This window comes from Ceratotherium simum, chromosome 16 (assembly GCF_057802395.1).
Source record: "Ceratotherium simum simum isolate JZ-2026a chromosome 16, ASM5780239v1, whole genome shotgun sequence".
Classification (NCBI taxonomy): domain Eukaryota; kingdom Metazoa; phylum Chordata; class Mammalia; order Perissodactyla; family Rhinocerotidae; genus Ceratotherium; species Ceratotherium simum.
Genome location: NC_141915.1, coordinates 3,933,312 through 3,956,088, shown reverse-complemented (window position 1 = coordinate 3,956,088; position 22,777 = coordinate 3,933,312). Strand labels below are relative to the sequence as shown.

Below are 22,777 nucleotides of genomic sequence, written 5' to 3'. Positions count from 1 at the left end.
TAAAAAGTTGGGGGTTACCTTTCAGGTCTCTAATTGTCTCCTTTTTTCATTCTGTGTTGGTAACCCAGGCTGGTGGCTGCAGCCAGGATTAGGGTAAAATGAGAGATCTTTTTTTCATTGTATATTTTGTGCATTAATTTTGACTTTCTAAATATTGCGTTAAAAGGTCTATATTTTGAGCTTTTTGGTGCCCCCTGAAATTTTACACTGGAGGTGAGGGCCTAACTCCCCTCGCCCTAGTTCCAGCACTGCCAGTGGCCCACAAGACTCTCTCAGCTGGGTTGGAGGCATTGTCTGCCCTTCCATCTTCAAAGCCTCATCTTTTCATCCTTTCTGCTCCACTCCTCAAAGGAATCATGGCAATGAGACTTTCAGTCAGGTGGAGGAGGGCAAAGAGGGAGGGAGTAAGATTTCTTAAGCAGGTCTGAGTGTTTGCGTTGGACCACTCCATTGTCCCTGTCCCACATTTTCCTCCACCTGCCCCTAACATGCTGTGGTTCCCCGGGTCCCTTGCTTCTCTTTTCTTTTCACTCTTCCCCCTGCTTTGCAGGGGAAATCTCATCCACACCTGGGGCTTCTACCTTTCATTACAATTGATAACCACCAAATCAACATATCGGGAGCCCCAGACCGGTATAGCCACACCTCCCTCCGCCTCCTGCAGTCCTCACCTGGACGTCCTCAGGAATCCCAGACTCAGTGTACTAGCTTTCTATTGCGCTGTAACAAATTACCACAAGCTTAGTGGCTGAAACCAACACAAATGCATTGTCTTACAGAAGTTCAACATGACCCCACAAGGCTAAAATCAAGAGTCAGCAGGGCTGTGTTCATTTATGGAGGCTCTGGGAGGAATCCATTTCTTTGCCTTTTCTACCTTCTAGGAGTCACCCACATTCCTTGGCTCACGACCCCCTTCCTCTATCTCCAAAGCCAGCAACGTTACATCTCTCTGACCATTCTTCCATAATCACGTCTCCCTTTGATCACAGAGAAGAAAATTTTTCTGTGTTTAAGGATCCATGTAATTACCCATGGGCCCACACTGATAACCCAGAATAATCTTCCCATTTTAAGGTCCTTAACTTAATCACATCTGCAAAGTCCCTTTGTCACACAAGATAAAATAGTCACAGGTTCCAGGGATTATTACATGAACATCTTTGGTGGGCCATTATTCTGCCCACCACACTCACCGGGTCCAAAATTAAAGGCATCATCTCCTCCTCCATTCCCCACCCTACCCTCCTCTTCCCCGTAATCCCTATTTCCATTAATGGCACTTCCGTATACCCATTGGCCTGAGTTAAAAAGTCTGGCCACATCATCTGCCCTTCAACCTTTCTCACTTTTCATGTCCAATTGGTGGTGAAGCCCTGCCACTTCTGCCTCTAGAAATCTCCCTTCAGTCTGGGCCAGCTCATGTAAACTCACATCCATTTGAGTTTCTTCATACTTGCCTATTCTCAGATATTCTGAAGACACCACAGCAATTCTCCAGTGTCTTAACTTGTCCCCTGTCTCCACACAATCACTCCTCCCCAAATCCTTCTTCCACACTGTCACTAGAGTTATCTTTCTCAAATACACATTTGATCATGTGAATCTTCAGTTTAAAATGCATTTATAGCCTCCCATATCCTATAGGATAAAGTTCAATTTTCTACCGTGATGCAGAGGCCCTTGATAATCTGGCCCCAAACAAATTTACCAGCCTTATCTTCAACACCACATGCTGCAGTCCAGCCACACCTAGCAATGGGAAATTCCCTGAATACACCATTTTCTTGGACTGTCTGTGAATTTGCCTGTGCTGTTCCATCTGCTTAGAATGCCCTACACTCTCCCTCTGCCGGTAGAACTACTCATCCTCAAGAGCACACTCAAATAGCATTCTATCTGCAGTGCTTTCCTTCTTACTCTTATTTCTATGGTCCCTTAGAACTCCACATGTTGGTTAGGAGCACAAGATTTAGAGCCAGACAGCCCTGGATTCAAATTCCCACTCCACCCCTTAGCAGCTTTGATTTGGGACAAGCTGTTTTTCTCTCTGAGTTTTGTATTCCTCATCTGCGTCCAACTCATAGAGTTCTTGTGAGGGTTAAATAAGATAATATATGCAAAGCACCATCACAGTGCCTGTCACCAAGTTAGTACTCAACAAATGGCAGCTGTTCTCATTCACATATTTATTATATCCCCCATCATATGTTTGTATATCTATCTCCATTAGGAGACTACGAGCCTCTTGAAAAAATAAAAAGGCATATCGAAAGGGCCAAGTCATATTCAGTTTTTTCCTTAGCATCTAGCACAGTGTCTAGTTTATTGTAGGTTTTCAACAAATTGTTGTTGAATGGATGGGTCAATAGATATACGGATGGAAGGATGAATAAAAGAATAAATGACTGCCTATAGAAATAAGTAAAACAAGAATTGTGGCAACCTATGGATTTGGGGAAACTTCTTAGAAAATTTAAGGCACTTCTTTCTCACCTTTCACCTGGCAATCTCTTGCTCCAGATACCAGCATCTTCTTATGTAAATCCATGCAAGTGATTGTCCCCTGGTGGCCACTGAAGATTCGTATGCAAGCCCCACTTTTCAGATCCCAGTATCTGCAGGAATCAAGCCAAAAAAGATTTTTTGAAATTTTCTGAGGGCCCAAGGGATCATACTGCATAGAGTTCCTTTAGGTCAACAGGTAGTTGGAAGGCAGAAGACTTTCATGGTTAAGCTTAGTCAGAGGCCTGGAATTGAACCGCAGTTGCAGCACCAATTAGGTGTAACTTTGAGAAAGTTACTTAATTTCTGTGTAAATTTCATTTTCTCATTGATAAAATGGAAATCATAAAAATGGTAGTTACTTCATAGAGTTTTTGTGAAGAACTAAATACCATAAGCAGCAACTGTCAACCAGGGGTGACTTCCAGCCCCCGGGGGACATTTGACAATGTCTGGAGACACTTTTGGTTATCACAAGTCGGGAGGGAGGTGCTACTGGTATCCAGTCCATACAGTCTGAGTTTACTGCTAAACGTCCTACAATGCACAGCCCCCACATGAAGAATTTTCTAGCCCCAAATGTCAATAGTGCTGAGGTTGAGAAACTCTGCACAAAGGCATGTAACATTAGAACAGTGACCAACATGTAGAAAATACTTGATAAATGTTAGTTGGTGGAAGGGTCCCTGAAATTATCCCCAGGCTCAGAATCCATGGCACTAATTCAATGGTAGAGCTGATCTTCAAACAAGAACAACAGAATAATTTACCACAGCCACTTAGATCCCAAATATTTTATGTAGATTCCTAAAGCATAGCTAAGAGATATATGGGAACATATATGAGTCACACTGTTTATTAATAAGCCAACTTGCCTGAGGTCTCTCAATTCTCATTGATACCGACTTCCACTTCAGCCAGATTGCTTTCGTGACAGTGCAAAGTGTGATGTTAAGATGGTGGGCTCTGGAGCCAGGCTGCTTGAGGTCTGATCCCAAGTCCATCACTTACTAGCTGTGTGATCTTGGATAAGTTGCTGAACCACTCTGTCCCTCAGATTCCTCATCTATAAATTGGGGATAATAATGGTACTTTCCTCATAGAGTTATTATGAGACTTGATACATAATAAACAATTAATAAATGTTTCTTTTGTTTTTCTTTGGATGTGTTAAGCTTTTTCTTCTAATATTCCCAAAGGTCCTATAGCCTTATCTGTTTGTTAGAGCCTACTATGCATCCACAGTGCATTTAATGATGTCCCAGTGGTCTGAAAAAAGCATGGTTTGAATTTCTGTTTCTAGAAACATGGCCGACTATGTGTCTAGGTTGTTTTTCTTAATTTATGCAGAAAAGTTATTTGATAAACACTTTCAGAAAAATAAGAATAGAAAGAACTTCCTTGATTTAGTAAACTTATAAACTTATAAACTTATTAAGCATTATGCTTAATGGAGAATCTATAGATGTACTTCCTTCAAAAAGGGGAACAAGGTAAAGATGCCTACTCTCACTGCTACTGCTTAGCTGGAAGGCCTAGGCAAAGTTAGAATGGAAGAAAAAGAAAAAAGTAGGATAAGTATTAGAAAAGAAGATGATATGTTGTCATTATTTCCATTTGTTAAGATCATCTACACAGAAAAACCAAATCAACACACATACAGTTAGAACTAATAAGAGAGGTTAGCAAGGTTGCTAGATACGAGATCAACCTACAAAAATCAATACCATTTCTCTATACCAGCAACAACCAATTGGAAAATATAGACGAAAATAAGATACCATTTACAATAGCAATAAAATTATAAAGTTTATAGGTATTAAATAAGAATAGACAAGACTTTTATAAAGAAAATTTTAAAGCTCTAAGAAAGAACAAAGAAATGAATTGTTGCCCAAATTATTCTGTGAATTCAATGCAACCCCAATCAAAAGTCTAGTTAGATTTTTTTAAAGCTGATAAACTTACTCTAAAAACTCAAAAAATATATACCATAGCTGTTACATAAAAAGGAAAATGAAGAGTAGAACTTGCCCCACCATCATATATTAAAACATTCTCCAAATGCATAACTAAAAATAAGACAAATCAATAATTTTAAAAACAGGGTGGTTCCAATCAAAATCCCAGCAAGTTATTTTGTAGATGTTGACAAACTTATTTTCTAGTTTATATGGAGAGTCATAAGACCCAGAATCACCAACACAATATTGCAGGAGGGGAACAAAGTTGGAGGAGTGACACTACCCAACTTCAAGACTTACTATAAGGCTACTGTAATTAAGATAGTGTGGTATTTGTGAAAAAACAGACAAATAGATGAATGGAACAGAATAGAGAGCCCAGAAATAGACCCACATAAATATAGTCAACTGATTGCAAAGGGAATACAATGGAGCAAAGCTAGTCTTTTCAACAAATGGTGCTGGAATAACCGAACATCCACATGCAAAAAAATGAATTTAGACACAGACCTTACACCCTTCATAAAAATTAACTCAAAATGGATCATAGACTTAAATATAAAACACAAAACTATAATACTCCTAGAAGATAACATAGGAGAAAACTAGATGACCTTGGGTATGGCATGAGCCATGAAAGAAATAATTGATAGGCTGGACTTCATTAAAATTAAAAATGTCTGCTCTGCAAAAGACAATGTCAAGAAAACGAGAAGACAAGGCACAGACTGGAAGAAAATATTTGCAAAATGCACATCTTATAAAGGACTGTAACCCAAATTATACAAAGAACATACAAAACTCAACAATAAGAAAACAAACAACCCAATTAAAAAATGGACCAAAGATCTTAACAGACACCTCATCAAAGAAGATATGCAGATGGAAAATAAGCATATGAAAAAATGTTCCACATCATAGGTCATCAGGGAAATGCAAATTTAAAACAATAATGAGATACCACTACACACCTATTAGAAGAGCCAAAATCCAAAATACTGACAACACCAAATGCTGGTGAGGATGTGGAGCGACAGGTACATTCATTCATGGTGGGAATGCAAAATGGTACAGCCATGCTGGAAGACAGTTGGTGGTTTCTTACAAAACTAAACATACTTTTACCATAAGATCCAGCAATCGTGCTCCTTGGTATTTACCCAAAGGAGCTGAAAACTTACGTCCACACAAAAACCTGCAAACAGATGTTTATAGTAGTTTTATTCATAATCACCAAAACTTAGAAGCAATCAAGATGTCCTTCAGTAGATGAATGAATAAACAAACTGTGTACCTCCAGACAATGGAATATTATTCAGGATGAAAAAGAAATACGATATCAAGCCATGAAGAGACATGGAGGAACCTTGAATGCATGTTACTCAGTGAAAGAAGCCAATCTGAAAAGGCTATATACTGTATGATTCCAACTATATCACATTCAGGAAAAGGCAAAACTGTGGAAACAGTAAAAAGATTAGTGGTTGCTAGATGTTGGGGTAGGGAGGAAGGATGAATAGACAGAGCACAGAGAATTTTTTAGGACTGTGAAAATACATCGTATGATACTGTAATGATAGATATGTGTCATTATATATTTATCCAAATTCATAGAATGTACAACACCAAGAGTGAACCCTAAGGTAAACTATGGACTTTGGGTGATTATGCTGTGTCCATGTAGGTTCATCAGTGGTAATAAATGTCCCACTCTGGTGGGGGATGTCGATACTGGGGGAAGCTGTGGGGGGGGGGCAGGGAATATGTGGGAAATCTCAGTACTTTCCTTTCAATTCTGCTGTGAACCGAAAACTCCTCAATAAAAATTGTCTTTTTCTTTAAAAAAAAGAAAAAAGTGGTTTTGATGCAAGAACAGAAGAACAAGCCAATGGTCTAGAATAGACAGCTCACAGAGACATTCTCACATATATATGGGAAATTACCATGTGATAAAGAAGACACTACAAATCATTGGGGGAAATGGCAGGTTATTTAATAGTTGCCATGGGGGAAACTGCTCACTTTATTTAAAAATAAATAGATAAAATGGAAACTCTACCTAATACCACATACAAAGTTGGACTGCAAGTAGATTAAAGAACTGAATGCAAAAGGTAAAACTATAACAGAAGAAAATATTTAAAAATACCTTTGTGGGGCCGGCCTGGTGGCGCAAGCGGTTAAGTGCGTGCGCTCCGCTGCGGTGGCCGAGGGTTCGCTGGTTCGGATCCCGGGTGCGCACCAATGCACTGCTTGTCGAGCCATGCTGTGGCGGCGTCCCACATAAAGTAGGGGAAGATGAGCATGGATGTCAGCTCAGGGCCAGTCTTCCTCAGGAAAAAGAGGAGGATTGGCATTGGATGTTAACTCTGGGCTGATCTTCCTCACAAAAAAAAAAAAAAATACCTTTGTGACCTAGAGGGGGGAAGAATCACAGACACGAAGCCCCCCTAAAAATTGATTAATGGATACATTTTATTCATCAATATTAAGAATTTTTATTCAACAAAGGACACTATGAACAAAGTTAATAGATTGATGAAAGCATAGGAGATGACATTTGCAATTTTAAAACTGACAAGGGACTAATATGTAGAAGAAAACATATGGAAGTGCAAATTAATAAGAAAATTAGAGTAGCCCCAATAGAAAAATGAGCAAAGAGTATAATCAGGCAATTTACAAAAGAGGAAGCCCCAAAAGTTAATAAACAAATGTATTAGTAACCAGAGTAATATAAATGGAAATGATTGTACGTACAAGTATCCATCTGGCAAAAATTTGAAAGCTGGATGACGCCCAATATTGGTAGGGAAATAGAGATACAGGAGCCCTGCTGGTGAGAGTGTAGACCCATATGGTCATTCTGGACTTCAATCTGGTACTTCTTAGTCAAATTAGGGACTGCCTACCCTATGTCTTGGCAAGTCCACTCCTGGGTACATATCCCTGAGAAATCTCACAATGTCCATGAAGGGACAAAGATACTCAGTGCAGCATTATTTGGAGGCAAGGTAGTGTCCATCACTGGGACAGCAAGCAGGTAAAATGTATATGCAGAACTCAGAGTAAAACTACACAACAGTTAAAAACAACTGATTAGATGATAACATGGATGAATCTTTGAAACATAGGGTGAGGTGCAAAAGTCAGATACCAAGAGAGGTTTAAAATAATACCACGGGTGAGAATTATAAATACATGTACAAAATATATCAATACACGTTTTAAGAGAACACACATAAAAAAAGATACACATTAAGAAAGATTTGGGGGCTGGCCTGGTGGCGTAGCAGTTAAGTGCGTGCGCTCCACTGCAGCAGCCCAGCATTCACAGGTTCGGATCCCGGCGCGCACCAACTCACCACTTGTCAAGCCATGCTGTGGCGGCATCCCATATAAAGTAGAGGAAGATGGGCACGGATGTTAGCCCAGGGCCAATCTTCCTCCGCAAAAAGAGGAGGATTGACAACAGATGTTAGATCAGGGCTAATCTTCCTCACAAAAAAAAAAAAAAGAAAGAAAGAAAGAAAGATTTGATGGTAGGCCGTGGGGGAAGAGAATAGGAGTGAAGAATGGAGATAAAAAAGAATTAACAAATAAATAAATAAAACAAGAATGGAGCCTTGTACGAACCAATAATAATAACATGACGTGAACAGAGAAGTATAATTAACTCAATCCTCTGCACCTGAGGTCTGAAAAAGAATTTAAACAAATCTCCTCACCCACCCCCTGAAAAAGAGATTTAGATGGAAGTGTGAAAGTCCAAGAATAGCCAAAACATCTGAAGAAGAACAAAATGGGGGGACTTGCACTACCAGATACAGAGACTTTAAATACCAAAAAAAGTAATTAAGACAGTGTGGTATTGACCAACAGTAGTCAAACAGACAAACGACATAGAATAGAGAGTCCAGAGATAGAAATATATGGATTCTCGTCTTATGACAAAGCAAGTAGTGCAGAGCGGTGGAGAAAGGACAGTCTCTTCCATAAATGGTACTTAGATAATTGGATATCCAAATGCAGAGAGAAAAAAAAGGAATTGGACTCTCACCTCATATGATAACAAAAATCAGTTTCAGGTAGATTTAAGACCTAAAGATGAAAGGCAAGGCTATTATTAAAAAAAAAAAACCTTTAAAAAAGACACTATAGGAGAATGTCTTTATGACTTTAAGGTAGGGAAGGATTTCTTAAACATGTCAAATCAACAAAGTTGACTACATTAATGTTAAAATTATCTGTTCACCAAAGGACACCACAGACAGTGAAAACATGAGTCTTAAAATCTAAGAAGAGGGCCGGCCCTGTGGCTTAGTGGTTGAGTGCGCGCACTCCGCTGCTGGCGGCCCGGGTTCGGATCCCGGGCGCGCACCGACGCACCGCTTCTCCGGCCATGCTGAGGCCGCGTCCCACATACAGCAACTAGAAGGATGTGCAGCTATGACATACAACTATCTACTGGGGCTTTGGGGGGAAAATAAATAAATAAATAAAAGACCCAATTTTAAAAAATAAATAAATAAATAAAAATAAAATCTAAGAAGAAATTTGCAGCACAAAAATAAACAGAGAATCAGAATCCAGAAAATATAAAGAACTCCTATGAATCAATAAGAAAAGGATAAGTAAACCAACAGAAAAATAAGCCAAATAAACAGAAACTGAACACGAATTTCAGAGAAGAGGAAGCACAAATGGCTCCAAAACATACTGTGATGGCTAATTTTATGTGTCAACTTGGAGGGTGTTTTTGGACGAGGTTAAACTTTAAATCGGTGAACTGTGAGTAAGGCAGGTTGCCCTCCATAATGTGGATGGGCCTCACCCAATCAGCTGAAGGCCTGAATAGAACAGAAAGACCAGCTTCCCCTAGCAAGAGGGAATTCTCCAGCAGACTGCCTGCAGACTTCGTCTCCTGGATCTCCAGCCTGCTGGCCCAGGCTGCAGATTTTAAACTTTCGGGGTTCCATAATCACATGAGTCAATTCCTTCTAATAAATCTCTTTATATACATGTATATAAGAAGGGATCTTCTCAGACCCTGCCAGTGGGAGTGTAACTTAATACAACCACCTTGAAAAACAATTTAGTACTCCTAACTAGAAATTCCACTACTAAGAATATACCTTAAAAAAAAACTCAGGCCCTATAGTCAACAATACTGTGCCATATATTTGAAAGTTGCTAAGAGAGTAGATCTTAAAAGTTCTCATCACAAGAAAAAAAAATTTTGTAACTATGTGTGGTGATGGACATAACTAAACTTATTGTGGTAATCATTTTGCAATATATACATATATCAAATCATTATGTTGTACACCTAAAACTAATAGATTATATGTTGATTATATCTTGATAAAATTTTTTTTTAAAAAACTCATGCACATGGGCACCAGGAAACACATCTAAGAACATCTATGGCAGCACTTTTGAAAGAATAAAAGACTACAAACAATGCAAATATCCATCTACAGAAGAATAAATGAATGAGTTATGATATAGTCATCCAATAAAATACAATATCTCAGTGAAAATAAATTAATTATTGCTATCTACATCATATGTGTGAATCTCAAAATCATAGTTCAGTGCAAGAATCAAGTACAGATGAATTTTTAAAATATAATTCCATTTATGTTAAGTTCAAAAATGGACAAAAGTAATCAATATATTTGGAGATATATAAATAGGTATCAAAATTATAAAGAAATCTATGAAGAAATACAAGGGAATAATTAGTATAAAATTTAGGATAAGATTACCTCTGGTTGGTAGGAAGGAAGAAGCAAAAAGGAAAGGCACGCAGTGGGATTTGGGGAATGGTCATGTTCTATTTCTCTGCCACAGTAATGAGCACATGGGTGTTTATTATATTGTTTACAAATATACGTATACATACATTGTCAAACACTATTTTGCTTCTACATCGGATTTCGCACCCACAAAAAACTACTATCCCATGAAGGAATCTATAAAAAGAAATATAAATTACGCCTTCACCTAAGAACTCTAAGAAAGATACTTTCTGATTCACAGTCTTCAACTAGAAAACAGATCTGAGAATTGTTATAAATCTATGTCATTCAGAGTTTAAACAATATACAAATTCTTGGTTTTTACCTTGCCAAAAAGAAGAAAATGTTGTGGGTTATTCTAGAAGTCAGTATCATTTAGGGTAACTTTTCAATAAACACAAAAAGGAAAAAGCGTGTGTGCTTCTTCCACAAGCTGACTTTAGGCCCTGGGTGGGGACTACAACTTCCTTGGACCACTCACCTGATGCTCAGGTCATAACTCCCGCTCAGAAGAAAGTTTTCCTCCTCACACAAGAAGAGGGCTCGGACACTGCCAGCATGGCCTCGGAATTCAACAGGCATCTCCTTCATTTGTCTGAGGTCCAGAAGCCGGATCTTCCGATTGAATGACACAGCTACCAAATCTCCCCCTGAATAGTGAATCACTCTGTTTCTGTCCCACCTGAGTTGCAGGGGGAAAAGGATGATCCATGAAAGGAGAGTTAGTGTCCTTCCTGAAACTCACTGAGCACAGTGGCTCTCACCTGCAGCAATGGTATAATGGAAAATTCAGGGCCTTCCAACAAGGGATGTAGCAGAAGGCAAGGTCTAGTACTAATGGGCCCTGATGAATCCCTACCTCATACCATAACAAAAATCCATTTCAGGTAGATTTAAAACCTAAAGATAAAAGGCAAAATTATAAAGAAAAAAATCTGCTAATGTATGATAAATCCCCAAGAGAGAATAGAGTATGCAGGATTTCCCAAACTTATTTGACGGTGGAAATCTTTTTTCATGGAAAACCTCAGAGGAACACAGTTGGGATGCCCTATACCCACTGCATATCCCTCTTTTCTTCTTTTTTTCTTAACCAATATCCTATGAGCGTATATTAGATTAAGTCCTGGGCTAATAGGTTCCACGGCATATACAAAGATGAATAAGATATGGGACAAGCCCTCAATGAGCTTGTAGTCCAAGAGAACAGGGTGAGTTGAATTAATTTTCCAATCATAAGATTATTAGCAAGTAGATAAAATATGAGCAGGATGACCAAACAATTTATTGTCCAAACTGAGACATTTTTTATTGTGAAAGGGGACACTGTAATTCATTACTTGAGGACCACAGAGGAAAGCAGGATTGTTTCAGTCAACAGTCACTCTAACTAGGAATAGCAACTCTTGGTCTTTTTGTGCTCGTTCCATTTTCGTCATATCTAGAGTTCAACCAGTCATCTTCTCTTTTAAAGAGCACTTATCACCAGACTATCCATAAAAACTCGACTTTGCCTTTCCCCTTTCTGCTCTGTCTTCCCCCTACTGACTGGTTAAGATGCAATTTGATAGTAAGATTCACGGCCAAAAATAAAATAGAGAAGACCTTCACAAACCCCTGTGAGTAAAGAGTGAAGTCCCAAAGTTTGGCAGGAAATTGATTATTAAAGGATCTTCTTACGGCATATCCAAATGATGTCACACTATGCAGTTATCATGAATACCCTTTTCATATTTAACATGGAAAGATATCCACAGAACTTTGCTGGAGTGGGTTACAGAAATATGTGTAGATTGACCCCATTCCTACTTCAAATATGTATTTATACATGCAAAGGAAAAAATTCTAGGACAGACATCAATATTAACAGCAGTTATATCTAGGTGACAAGATTATAGGAGATCTTTGCTTTTCTCTATACATTTTCTGGCATTTGGTAGATTTTTTCCCAATAAGCATACATTACTTCTAAAATTAGAATAAAACAATAAAGATATTTCAAAACATCAACAATAGGCTGTTGGTCAGTGTACCCAAAATTTATAAGGGGAATGTGTCCTCCACCCACTGCTGAGAACTCTGCAAAAATCAAGCACCTATTCTCCAAATGGGATATCGTGTTAGTTTGGGGCTGGAGTTTGAGGTGAGGAAGAATTGCCTTGCCAACTGAACATGAGTCTTGGGAATCCTAAGACACCAGTGCGGGCAATTCAAGAGCCCCTGAAGACCTGGATTCTCACCCCGGTACCTACGTGTCAGAGAGAATGCGGATATTGTAAGTCCCACAGAAGACATTTCTCTCCTCCATCAGGACCTGCTGGGTCTCCTGGTTCTGGTATGCGGCCCACAGGTTGTAGTCACTCTAACAAAGGAACACATGGAGTCAAAGTACAGTGGCAACTTTACCCAGGGTCCCAGACAGGCATCCTCTAGAGTCTCCCCTGGCAAGGGCGCGAGGGCCCGTGGATTCCTTTTCAGGCTGTGGCTGCTGCTACGTGGTGATGGGGAGAGGCAAACGAGCAGGCACTAAACTAATCCATGAGTTAGAAAATATTGAGTCAAGGGTCCTAATTCTTCTTCTACCTCTTTTTATTTTCTACGTGTTCTGATTCCATGAACTTTCGAAGTTGCTGATAGCACAACTTTCCCAAAAATGAGTTCACAAAGGGTATGCTCACAAAATAAAGTCACAGGTGCCCGTTGACCGACCATTTCATGGAAGCCAGGGTTTCACATTTATACTGCGTATTCTTGACAGTACAAAGCATGCTCATGGGAACTCAAGCCATGTGTGAAATTACTGTTATACACTCTATCATTTATGCTTCAAAGTTTTCATACATCTGCAACCTTAATTTGTTCTTACAGCTGCCTCACAAAGTACATCATTTGCCCCACAAAGTATTCTCATCATTTTACAGATGAGGTATCTGAGCCTCAGAGAGGGGGCATCAGTTTCATCCAGTTCCAGCAGGGGTGCTTCTCTTTCTTTTCCAATTGTTCCTTTCCTCATTCCTTCTTTCTTTTCTTCCTTCCTTCCTCCGTCCCTCCCTCCCTCCTTCCCCACCTCTCTCCCTTCATCCCCCACTTTCTGAACAGCCATGGCTGTTAGCATGCCAGGCATGCTAAATTCAGGCATAGATGACTCAACTTGACACCCAGTTCCACTCTTCCTCCTAGCCATACTCTCCACCCTCAAATAGCAGGAATACCAATGACCCTAGCAGGAAACCAGAAAACAGGGTGGGTTTATCATGAAAGCAAAGAAGACCATAGCATTATGTTTGCATCTGGGAGTCCTCTGTGGGACATCGCTTCTTAAGTCTCCTTCCAAACCTTAGCCTTCTCTTCCACGCCTGTAGACTCTTCCTCAGGATGCCTGCTTTCCTCAGCTCACTCTCCTTCTTAATCTTTAAGCAAGTAGTGATATCCATCTAGAAGTCTCTCCCCAGAAAAATCTGTCAACCTGCTTCCCTTCCAGTGTCCAAGCAGCTTTGATATCCTGCCTTGAATTAAATGAGGCCTTCTTGGCTTCTCACGGCCCAGGATGGAATTCCTTGGCTCTTGCTCATCAACTAAGTTTTGAAAGCCTAGAAGCCACATGGCGGAGTCAGTGGGAGGACAAAGACCTGGGTTCAAATCCCAGCTCTGCCACTGACCAGCTGTCAGACCTTGGGCAAGTTTCTAACTTCATAGTCTTCATTTCCATACCCATAAACTGGGAGCAATGACATCTACCCAACTATAGTGCAGATCAGGTAAATGACGTAGACAAAGCTCTTGGCACAGTGGCCGGCACATTGTTGAGCTGATTGGAGAGTACCCATTGAGATCACCACCCCTCAGACGCACTCACCTCCACGTTTTCCTAGCAGACCCCTTGACTGCTCAGTCTCGCTGCTTCACTTGTTCTCTTCTGGTCTCCATACTGCTTTACCTGTTTCTCTCTTGTCTTAACTTACACATTTCTAAAATATGAAACACTGTCCGGGTAGCCCTTTTTTGTCAGGCGATTACTAGCTACATCACCTAAGGAAGAAGCGTGTTGGTCTTGTTATACTTAACAGAGTGACAGGCTTTGAAAAAGCGGGTCAGCGTTCAACTTGTATCTCTGTCACTCCACTGGCTGGGAGACCTGAAACTCTCTGTGCCTCAGTTTCTTCCTCTATAACATGAGTGAATGGGCCAACTCAAAAATTAAAATGGGCAGGTCAAATGAGGTCCACAAATGTGATTTCTTTGGCCCACATAGTTTCTAAAAATTCTTTTAATTTAAGAAAAGCATTTAAGAAAAGCAAGAGATGTCGCATGGTAATTCAGATTTCTATCTTCTCTTGAAAGCTCAGATGGTCTGGGAAGTTGAGGTCCACAGTCTCCCATGGCAATAATTAGCTGCAGCTGAGTAGCAACTGGCCCCTTCAGATGGGGAGTGAACTCTCGTACTCATCACGGTCCATTGTCCTTTACTGCTCACACCTCCTGCCTCCCTCATTTGTGTGACCTGTCTGACCTCTACAGACACATAAACTAGATGGTTTCTCTGGACGCTTCTGTTTCTCAGATTCTAATTTATACTGCACAGTTTCCTTTGGGGAAGCTTCAGTCTGACCGCCCCTTGTTAAGTATCCTTTTTGGGCCCATTGACTAGATTTCAAAATAGAAGGCCCTTGAACAGAGAGGCGGGGGCAGGAATCTAATGGTTTTAGGAATTACCACCATTCCTAGACAGGCAGAACATAGAGCTCAGAGTCTTCCATCTGCTCTTCTCTTTTATTGCCCAAGATTTGGTAGGGACGTCTAAGGTTAAGTGACTCTCCCCTTCCATCCTAGAACCAGAATGAATCTGGAAGTGAGAGATGAGACAGTTCAATTCATTCTGGACTCTGGAAATTCTGGACCAGCCCTGGCTCTCCCCTCATGTCCTTCCTCTTCCTGAGCTGCAGACACTCACAGCCCCTAGATGCATGGATTGACAGGTGTCAAGGAAAATCCCAGCTATCACTGACATTGCTCCTGGCTCTGAGCTCTCCACTAGATGACTTGGTGCCATAGATATAGGACATGGCCATGGGATTTGAAGCAAGGAAGAACCCTGAGAGGACAACCAAATCAATCTACTCAATGAGGAATTTAAGGCTTAAAGAAAGGAAGTGACTTGCTTTGACTTGCTTAAGGACACCCAGCTCAGAACTCTGGTCTCCCTTAGGGGATGTCGGCTCCCATATCCTATATCCATATGCTATATCCTATATCCTCTTGTTTTCTATATCCTCATGTGAGGGCTGAGTCTAGACCTCAGCCTTCAATAGCCAATAAGAATGTGACACTGACAGTTACTTGCCCCGATGCCATCAGAACCCACCTTCGTTATCAGTTTCCATTTCTGATTTTTCATACGCATGTGCTTTCCATCATCTGCCACTTTAGGAACCGGGACAAAAAGCTTGTTGGCGTAATTAGGATCTATTCCCCTTGTGTAGGACCCCTGGGGAAAAAAATAACAGAAAATGGCTACTCTTGGTTCCTACTCTCCCAGAGGAGGGGAAAATCTAGTGCTTGGCAAGATCTGAAAGATGGGTGAGCTCTGGCTAAGGAAGGCCTAGGCCTGGCCAGTTAGGCCGGTAGTGTGTGCCGACTGGTTCAAGGAGGATACGGAATACCAGACCCCTGGAGCAAGACCAGCGAGAGATGGTTAGCAGCTGCCAGCTTTCCAGAGTATGGCCTCCTTCACAATGCCTGCTGCTTCTCATCTGTGTCACCTGTCTGCTGGGAAAAGCCAAGCCACCAAGAACCCATAATTTAGGGTTAGGGTGTAGGCAAGAAACAGAAGTAGAAATGCCAGAGATGGTTACTATTGGGGGGAAATTACATTTTAACCTAAAAACATACTTTGTGGCCTTGTAAACATCTGTGTACCATACGAGACTGAGCCAGAAACATACTCATGGCTTTCTTATTGCAGAGGCTACAGTACAGCTCTCTGGGAAAAAATTCCCTGCTTGGTGAGATTTCGGAAAGGCTCTGCCTCCCTCTTCCTGAGAGGTTTCTATACATGTTGTCCCTGCTGGATGCACTGACAAGGGAGAGTAAGTGACAGTGGGTGATTAACGAGGAGTTCAGACAAAAAGGAAATGACTGCTGAAGCCTACACAGCAGCAAATGTGGAGCAGGAGGCCAGCTAAGGGTCTGCCGAGCAGACGGAAAGGCTCATGGTGAGGCCTCAACACGGAAGTGAGGCTGGTCTCCAGGTGGTCCCCTCCCAGACAGGAAATACCTGCAAGATGGCAATCTGGTTCTGAATGAATGTGTGCGTCGACAGGTCCATCTTGACCTGCTGTACCAGTGCGGCCCAGTGCTGGCTCACAGAGGCACACCTGTTCAGGGTGTTTTTATCCAGCATACCTGAAAAAAGGAGATGGACTTGGAAACCTCCAAACAGGGCCACAACGGGAGGTCTCTTAAGAAATCCCCCAGTCCAGCCCAGCATACTTAGAGTATACTTGGAGAGGTGGATGGGCAGGAGACGGATGAAGTCCCGGTATTTGCTGACCCCAGAAGACAGGCATCTGACAGCATCCAGGTCAACCAACAGATCGGAGGGGGCGCACCCTGCGTTGGGCATGTCTGCTTTTCTAGAAAACAGCCTATTCATCTCGGAAATACACTGGAGCGAACTATTCCATTCTCCTTCTAGAGCAAAGCCAGAAAAAGTTTCATGGTCGGGTTGTCTCTGTGCTAAGTCCAGACCAGGAGAAAGTCCTCACCAAAAGCTCTCCCCAAAAATAGAGCTCATCAGAGTCTACCCTTAGGCCACGTGGTTTTTGTCATTTCTTCTGCCAAAATGAAAGTAGAACCTCCCAAACCAAACATACAAGTACTTTTCAGCCTTCCCAGCTCAAAGAGATGTCTATAGTATCAAAGCCTGCCCTGCTTGGGGGAAATGGCATTGTGTCTGGAACTTCTTTTAAATACTACAACAAGAAAAACTTTTACACAATTTTTTGAAGGGGGAATGAATGAAATAGATTGGTAAATGTTGATAATTATTGAAGTTGGGTGATATTTATGTGGGTGGTTATTATAATGTTCTATCTTTTGAAATATAGAAATTTTTGAAATTTGAAATTTTCCATATAAAAAATGTTTTAGAATCTATCCTTTGTGTTTCCTGTAATTATTTCACATTTATGTCTTGCTTCAAAAACCAACTTAAGAAGGCCTTGAGTTCAGGCCCAAATTTCCCACTGCTTTTGTTTCCTTCTAAAGACTGACTCCAATGCTGCAAAAGTAGCCGCTGTTAAGTCAAATCCTAGAGGTGCCCACCGTGCCAGAGGTCAGGGCCCAGACCAGGGATTGTGGCCTGGGGCAGAGGGGGATTTCAAAGGGCACTGTTGATAGTTTCCTCCCTGATCTCTATTTTCAGGTGTCTCTCAGAGGCACCACGGTGGAGAGGTGGAAACACGGACTTTAGGGTCATACTGACTGATTTTAATCCTTGCTTCTTCCCCACCAGATGTGGGATTAAATGGGAGAATAAATTTCAGAGAACCCAACACACACTGTAGGTGCCAAATGAATGTTAGTTCCCCAGATCCGCCATCCTCGGAGGCTGTTGCCCTGCCAGCCCCTCCAACTCCATTTCCAATCTCTTACCTTTTGGCTTTCTTGCTACGAGCTGACTTACCAGTATTAGATGTGTCCCGCACCATATTTTCAGGCAAGTTTTCTTTTCCTGAAGCTTTGGACAAAGGGAAGGATATGTGCCTGGCTCTGATTCCCCGGTAGACACGCGAGGTCTTAGATCGGGGGTTGGAGTCTTTCTCAGGGAACAAAAATACATTGTTGGAGTCTTGATTGAGCCCTGGAAAACAAAAGACCAAGACAAGATTGCTCTGTAAGCAGGTGGGTGGAGGAGAAAGAGGTAGAGAGAAACGGTTTCATTTCTACTTGCTTCTTTAAATCTACACAAAATGGACCAGGCCGGTTATGTCTGTTTTTGTTTGGGGACTCCGAGTTTCTACACAAAGATCGCAGACAGCCCCCTGTTAGGTTTTGCCAGCCCACTTACAATGCAAAATTTATCAGAGCTTTATATACAAGGAGAGAGAGAGCGCAATGGGCAGGAGCCGGAAGAGAGACTGCTTCTCTGAAGCCCTTGCTTAATTGTCTTCAGCGATATGAATAACTGCCCTGAGTCAAATTAGAAAATTTAACTTTTTAAGAAAGAAGCTCCCCTAGGAAGAGGGGGAGGTCGCCACAAGCTGTACCTGGACTTACACATCTCCAGTATAGTTGGCTGATTCCTAGAGTGGGTGATGGAAGCCTGAGAAAAAGACTACAGAACACTGCGTGTGCACGTACATGCCGCGCCCACCGTAGTCTCCCGCCCCTGTTGAGGGGGTAGCACTACACAGTGGGAGATGCTCAGGGGGAGGCCTGCTCAGGAGAGGTCACATTGCTGGGTGACCTAGGCCAAGTCACTCCAATTCCCTGAATTGTGGCTGCCTTACTATAAAATTAAAGAGTTGGACTGGTTGCTCTCTGATCTAATTTACAGGATTCTCTGATTTTTTCCACCACTTCTTCATTCCAGAATATCGTTCTTTTACTTTCCTGACCCACCAAAGAAATCAAGTGGCATATATCAGGATCTACTGCCCCTAGGTCATCTAGCTTTAAAATTCTTTTGGATTCTATTAGCCTAAAATAGGACCACAAATCAAGTCTCAGGGACATTAGGAATTCCCCACCTTCAAGAGCTCCAACTCAAACTCATCCACCTGCCCGCTCCCTCCCAGCCCTCTCCCACCCCTCACTAACACTGTGCTTCCCCACACTGGACCTTCCACACCAGGACCCCTCTGTCATCTCCAGTCTCTTGCCACCCTTCTGGTTTCTTTTGCTTCTCTGATCCAGCTGGCAAAACACTTCCAAGATCTTCTCACCGACATCCTAGACCCATGGCTCTCAAAGTGAGGTCCCCAGACCAGCAACATCAGCATCAGCTGGGAACCTGTTAGAAATGCAGAATCTCAAGCCCACCTCAGACCTGCTGAGTCAGGAGCTCAGGAGGAGGACCCCAGCCCTCTGGGTTTTAATAAGCCCTCCTGGTGGTTCAGATACAATTGAAGTTTCAGAACTACCGCCCTAGCCCTATTCAACCCTTTCACTGTCTCCAGCCTTGGATAAACTCCAGTTCAAGGTTGGATTTTATGTACAAGCAAGGAATATGATGGAATGAGTGAAAAAAAAAGCCCTAAGTTCCAACCTCTTGGCATGGTTTCTGTGCAGTGCAAGCTGAAAGGTAAAACAATTCCATGGCTTCCCCTTACATCCCTCCCAAACCCAGTCCAATCTGCAACCCACGAATGTAGGAACCACACTAGCATTAAGATGCCCGGATCATTTCTGGGCCTAAGGGATGCAGAAATCCATTTTAAATGCCTGACAGTTAAAAGTTTTGCGCTACTTCTTTCTGCATTTGTGGTTTTATAATTTTCTAGAAGGAAGTCACATTCAGCAATTTCTCCTTTGGTAAACGGGATGAGGTGTCAGGACAAAGAACACTATCCTGCATTCTGGAAAATCCCCCTCTACTTAAGCTTGTCCATACCACTGGTTCCTTTACAGGCCCCTGAAGTCTGGCTTCCTGATCTTGGGGGGCCCTCTGCTCTCTACCTGTAGCCTTGTTTACCTGAGATGTTGCTCTGCTTTCTCAGAACCAGGGCCCTGAGGACATCAGCCGCGGTGAGCAGTAACTTGGGGTTACACATCTGAAGCAGCAAAAGTGTGTAATTTGCCTTAGTCCGGTGGGTGCTGTTCCTAAACCAGTACAAAATCTCCCTCATCTTCTGTTCTGCTGTTCTATCCAACATTTGTTTCAAGGAGGACTTCACGATTTTTCCCTCCTCCTTGCTGAGGTTGATCCGGCACCTGTTATAGATGAAATCCTTCCCCTGTGTGGCCTGAAGGATATTTTGAAAATAGTGTAACAAATATAAGCTATCCAACTGATCAAGGGTGCTAACTAGAAACCTCCGCTGGGATATCTCGCCGACCCTTTGGAACCACTCTTTGGTAGAGAGGATTTTCCAAGCCAAGATACACGTTTCACACTTCTGGCACATGGGGACAAAATCACTTCCCCTCTCACAACGAAAATAGGGGGCGTTCTTGAGCCTGATTCCAGGTTTTCCATGATCCTGAGACGCCCAGCTCATTTTATCCTTGTCTGTCGTCAACTCCACCAAACTCCAGAGGAGCAAAAACTGATGAATATCCCAACTGAGCCTTTTCTATTAGAAACATCTCCCGAGGAAAAAGTAAACCGTCGCAATGAATAGAAAGCTTATCTCTCCCAGAAACTGCCGGTAGAAGTCTGACTTTTTGAACTGACCTTCTAGGAAACATGGCTTTACCGTAAATCTCCTAAACCTAGCACTGCTAACGTGGAGGCGGTTGCTGTATATTCTGAAAGAGCTGGTCATCTCATTTGTAGAACAACAAGAATAGTGTTAGGTAAATTTAAGTAATATATGGGCCCCTTCTAAAGGAAAAAAAAATGTTGTGAAGCCTGATGTTGAGCTTCAATTGTTGTCGTCATTAACGACTTTCAGTTTTCACGAACATATAATTAGATGTAAACTTCTCATGCTTATAGCTTTTTGGTTATAAGGTGGCTATCCCAATGATCCTGAATATGTTTATATTGGTTTTCTTAACTCATCATAAAAGTAAAGACACAAATGTTTAATATAAATTTATTTAACTGCTTCAGAATGCTAACCAGAAACCTCTGCAGGAAACTACTCCTTAGTGGAAAAAATTTCACTAGGCCTGAGAATATATTTGGGGACTTCCAACCTCCATCACATGCCCACCCATGTGTGGGAGGCAGTACGCTTAGCAGTGAAGAGTGTGGGGTCGGGGTCAGACTCCTGGGTTTGGACCCCGGCCCAGCTGCTTACTAGCTCTGTGGACACAGGCACATTGCTTAGTCCTCTACGCTTCAGTGTCCTCATCTGTAAAATGGAGACATAGTTCCTATTTCATAGAGTCGTTGTGGGGATTAAATGAGATATTTTATGCAAAACACTTAGAAGATTGCCTGGCACATATTTAGCCCTGAATAAATGCTAACCGTTGCCCTATTGTTGTCATCATCACAATTGTCATTAGGATCATTGTTCTGGGTGGCCAAACAACGTCCACTACAATGTTTATATGTGTATACTTACATACACCGAGATGCATATAAAAAAATAATGAAGGGTGTATGCGCATAGTTTTTAAAAGAAAAATGACATGAAAATGACTTACCTATTTCACGAGGTCTTTACCAGTTAGCCCTGGCTTATGGCCCATTCAGGAGTAATGACTTGGGCCATGAGAGCCAAGCCTGTGAGTGCATAAGGCCCCTAGGGGTCCCAACCAGAAGCCTTCTGCTGCCGGTTATGGCCAGAAAGAGACAGGGGCTCACTGGGCTTCTCCAACAGTTTTAATGGCGAAATCCTGTTTGCAAATCACATCTTCTGTAAAATCTCGTTATGTAACATAGACAAAAGTGATATTATATTAATACAAATTTTTAAGTTCAAAACTTTGCTTGCTAGCAAGGCAATTATTGAGAACAATGGGGCTATTCTGATGAAGACAAAACCTTTAAACCTGAAGTTAAAGATGACATATATTGTCTTATATCAGCTTCAAAATCCACAAAATTTAAATTAGCAGCTGCTCCAGGAACCTAGAGTGCACAAAAAACAGTTTGAAAAATCACTATTATGTGCTGACATATTCAGGATGATCGTCTGCAAATAATTCTCAAAAGGCTCCACCAAAAAAATACACACACACACACAAAACACACATATACTGTGTGTCTGTATATATATACAGACAGAGAGAGAAAGAGCAAATGTAACAAAAAGTTAATCATCGGTGAATGTGGGTAAAGAGTATCTGAGTGTTCATTGTTCTATTCTTTCAGCTTTTCATAGGTTTGAAATTTTTCAAAATAACTCATAAGGATATACCGCTAAGTTGGAAAAAATTATTGTAAAAGACTACTTCCTAACAATAGCCACCCAGCTTGCCACTGCAGCCAAAATGCCCTTGGAAATGTCGGGTAGCCCCAAAAAGAGTTTCGAAGGCACGCTGAGACAATTCTACATCAGACAAGATGAGGTTCAAACATTGATTCTGGTACTTAGGAGCTGTATGATCTTGAGTAAGCTCCCCGGCCTCTGAGCCTCGGTGTCTCCACCTCACGGAGGAGGATTGTTGAGATGAAGGCAGGTAATAAAAATTATAGCTACCTTCTAGGATTAGACCACACGTGTGAGACCAGTTGTCACTGCTATTGTTGTTGTTGTTGCCCTAGATTAAACCAAAAGGTTTGTAGTACCGTGAACGCTTCTAGTGCCCACGTCTGGAGACCTAGCACAGTTAGAGAAAGGAGCTAGAAACCGTCGCTGGGGTTGGTCAGCAATGGCAGTCTCCCAC

General features: G+C 41.7%; 1 protein-coding gene across 1 annotated transcript in view; it reads right to left on the bottom strand.

Moving 5' to 3' along the window:
* FBXW10B (F-box and WD repeat domain containing 10B) overlaps window positions 1–20,471 on the bottom strand; it is a 37,028-nt gene extending 16,557 nt beyond the window's left edge. Inside the window, 9 exon segments of the mRNA XM_087440163.1 lie at window positions 2,497–2,618; window positions 10,755–10,955; window positions 12,526–12,635; window positions 15,636–15,758; window positions 16,548–16,675; window positions 16,763–16,963; window positions 17,958–18,134; window positions 19,968–20,456; window positions 20,459–20,471. Of these exon segments, the coding sequence (XP_087296289.1) occupies window positions 2,497–2,618; window positions 10,755–10,955; window positions 12,526–12,635; window positions 15,636–15,758; window positions 16,548–16,675; window positions 16,763–16,963; window positions 17,958–18,134; window positions 19,968–20,456; window positions 20,459–20,471 (1,564 nt within the window).
* Window positions 20,472–22,777: the final 2,306 nt, after the last annotated feature.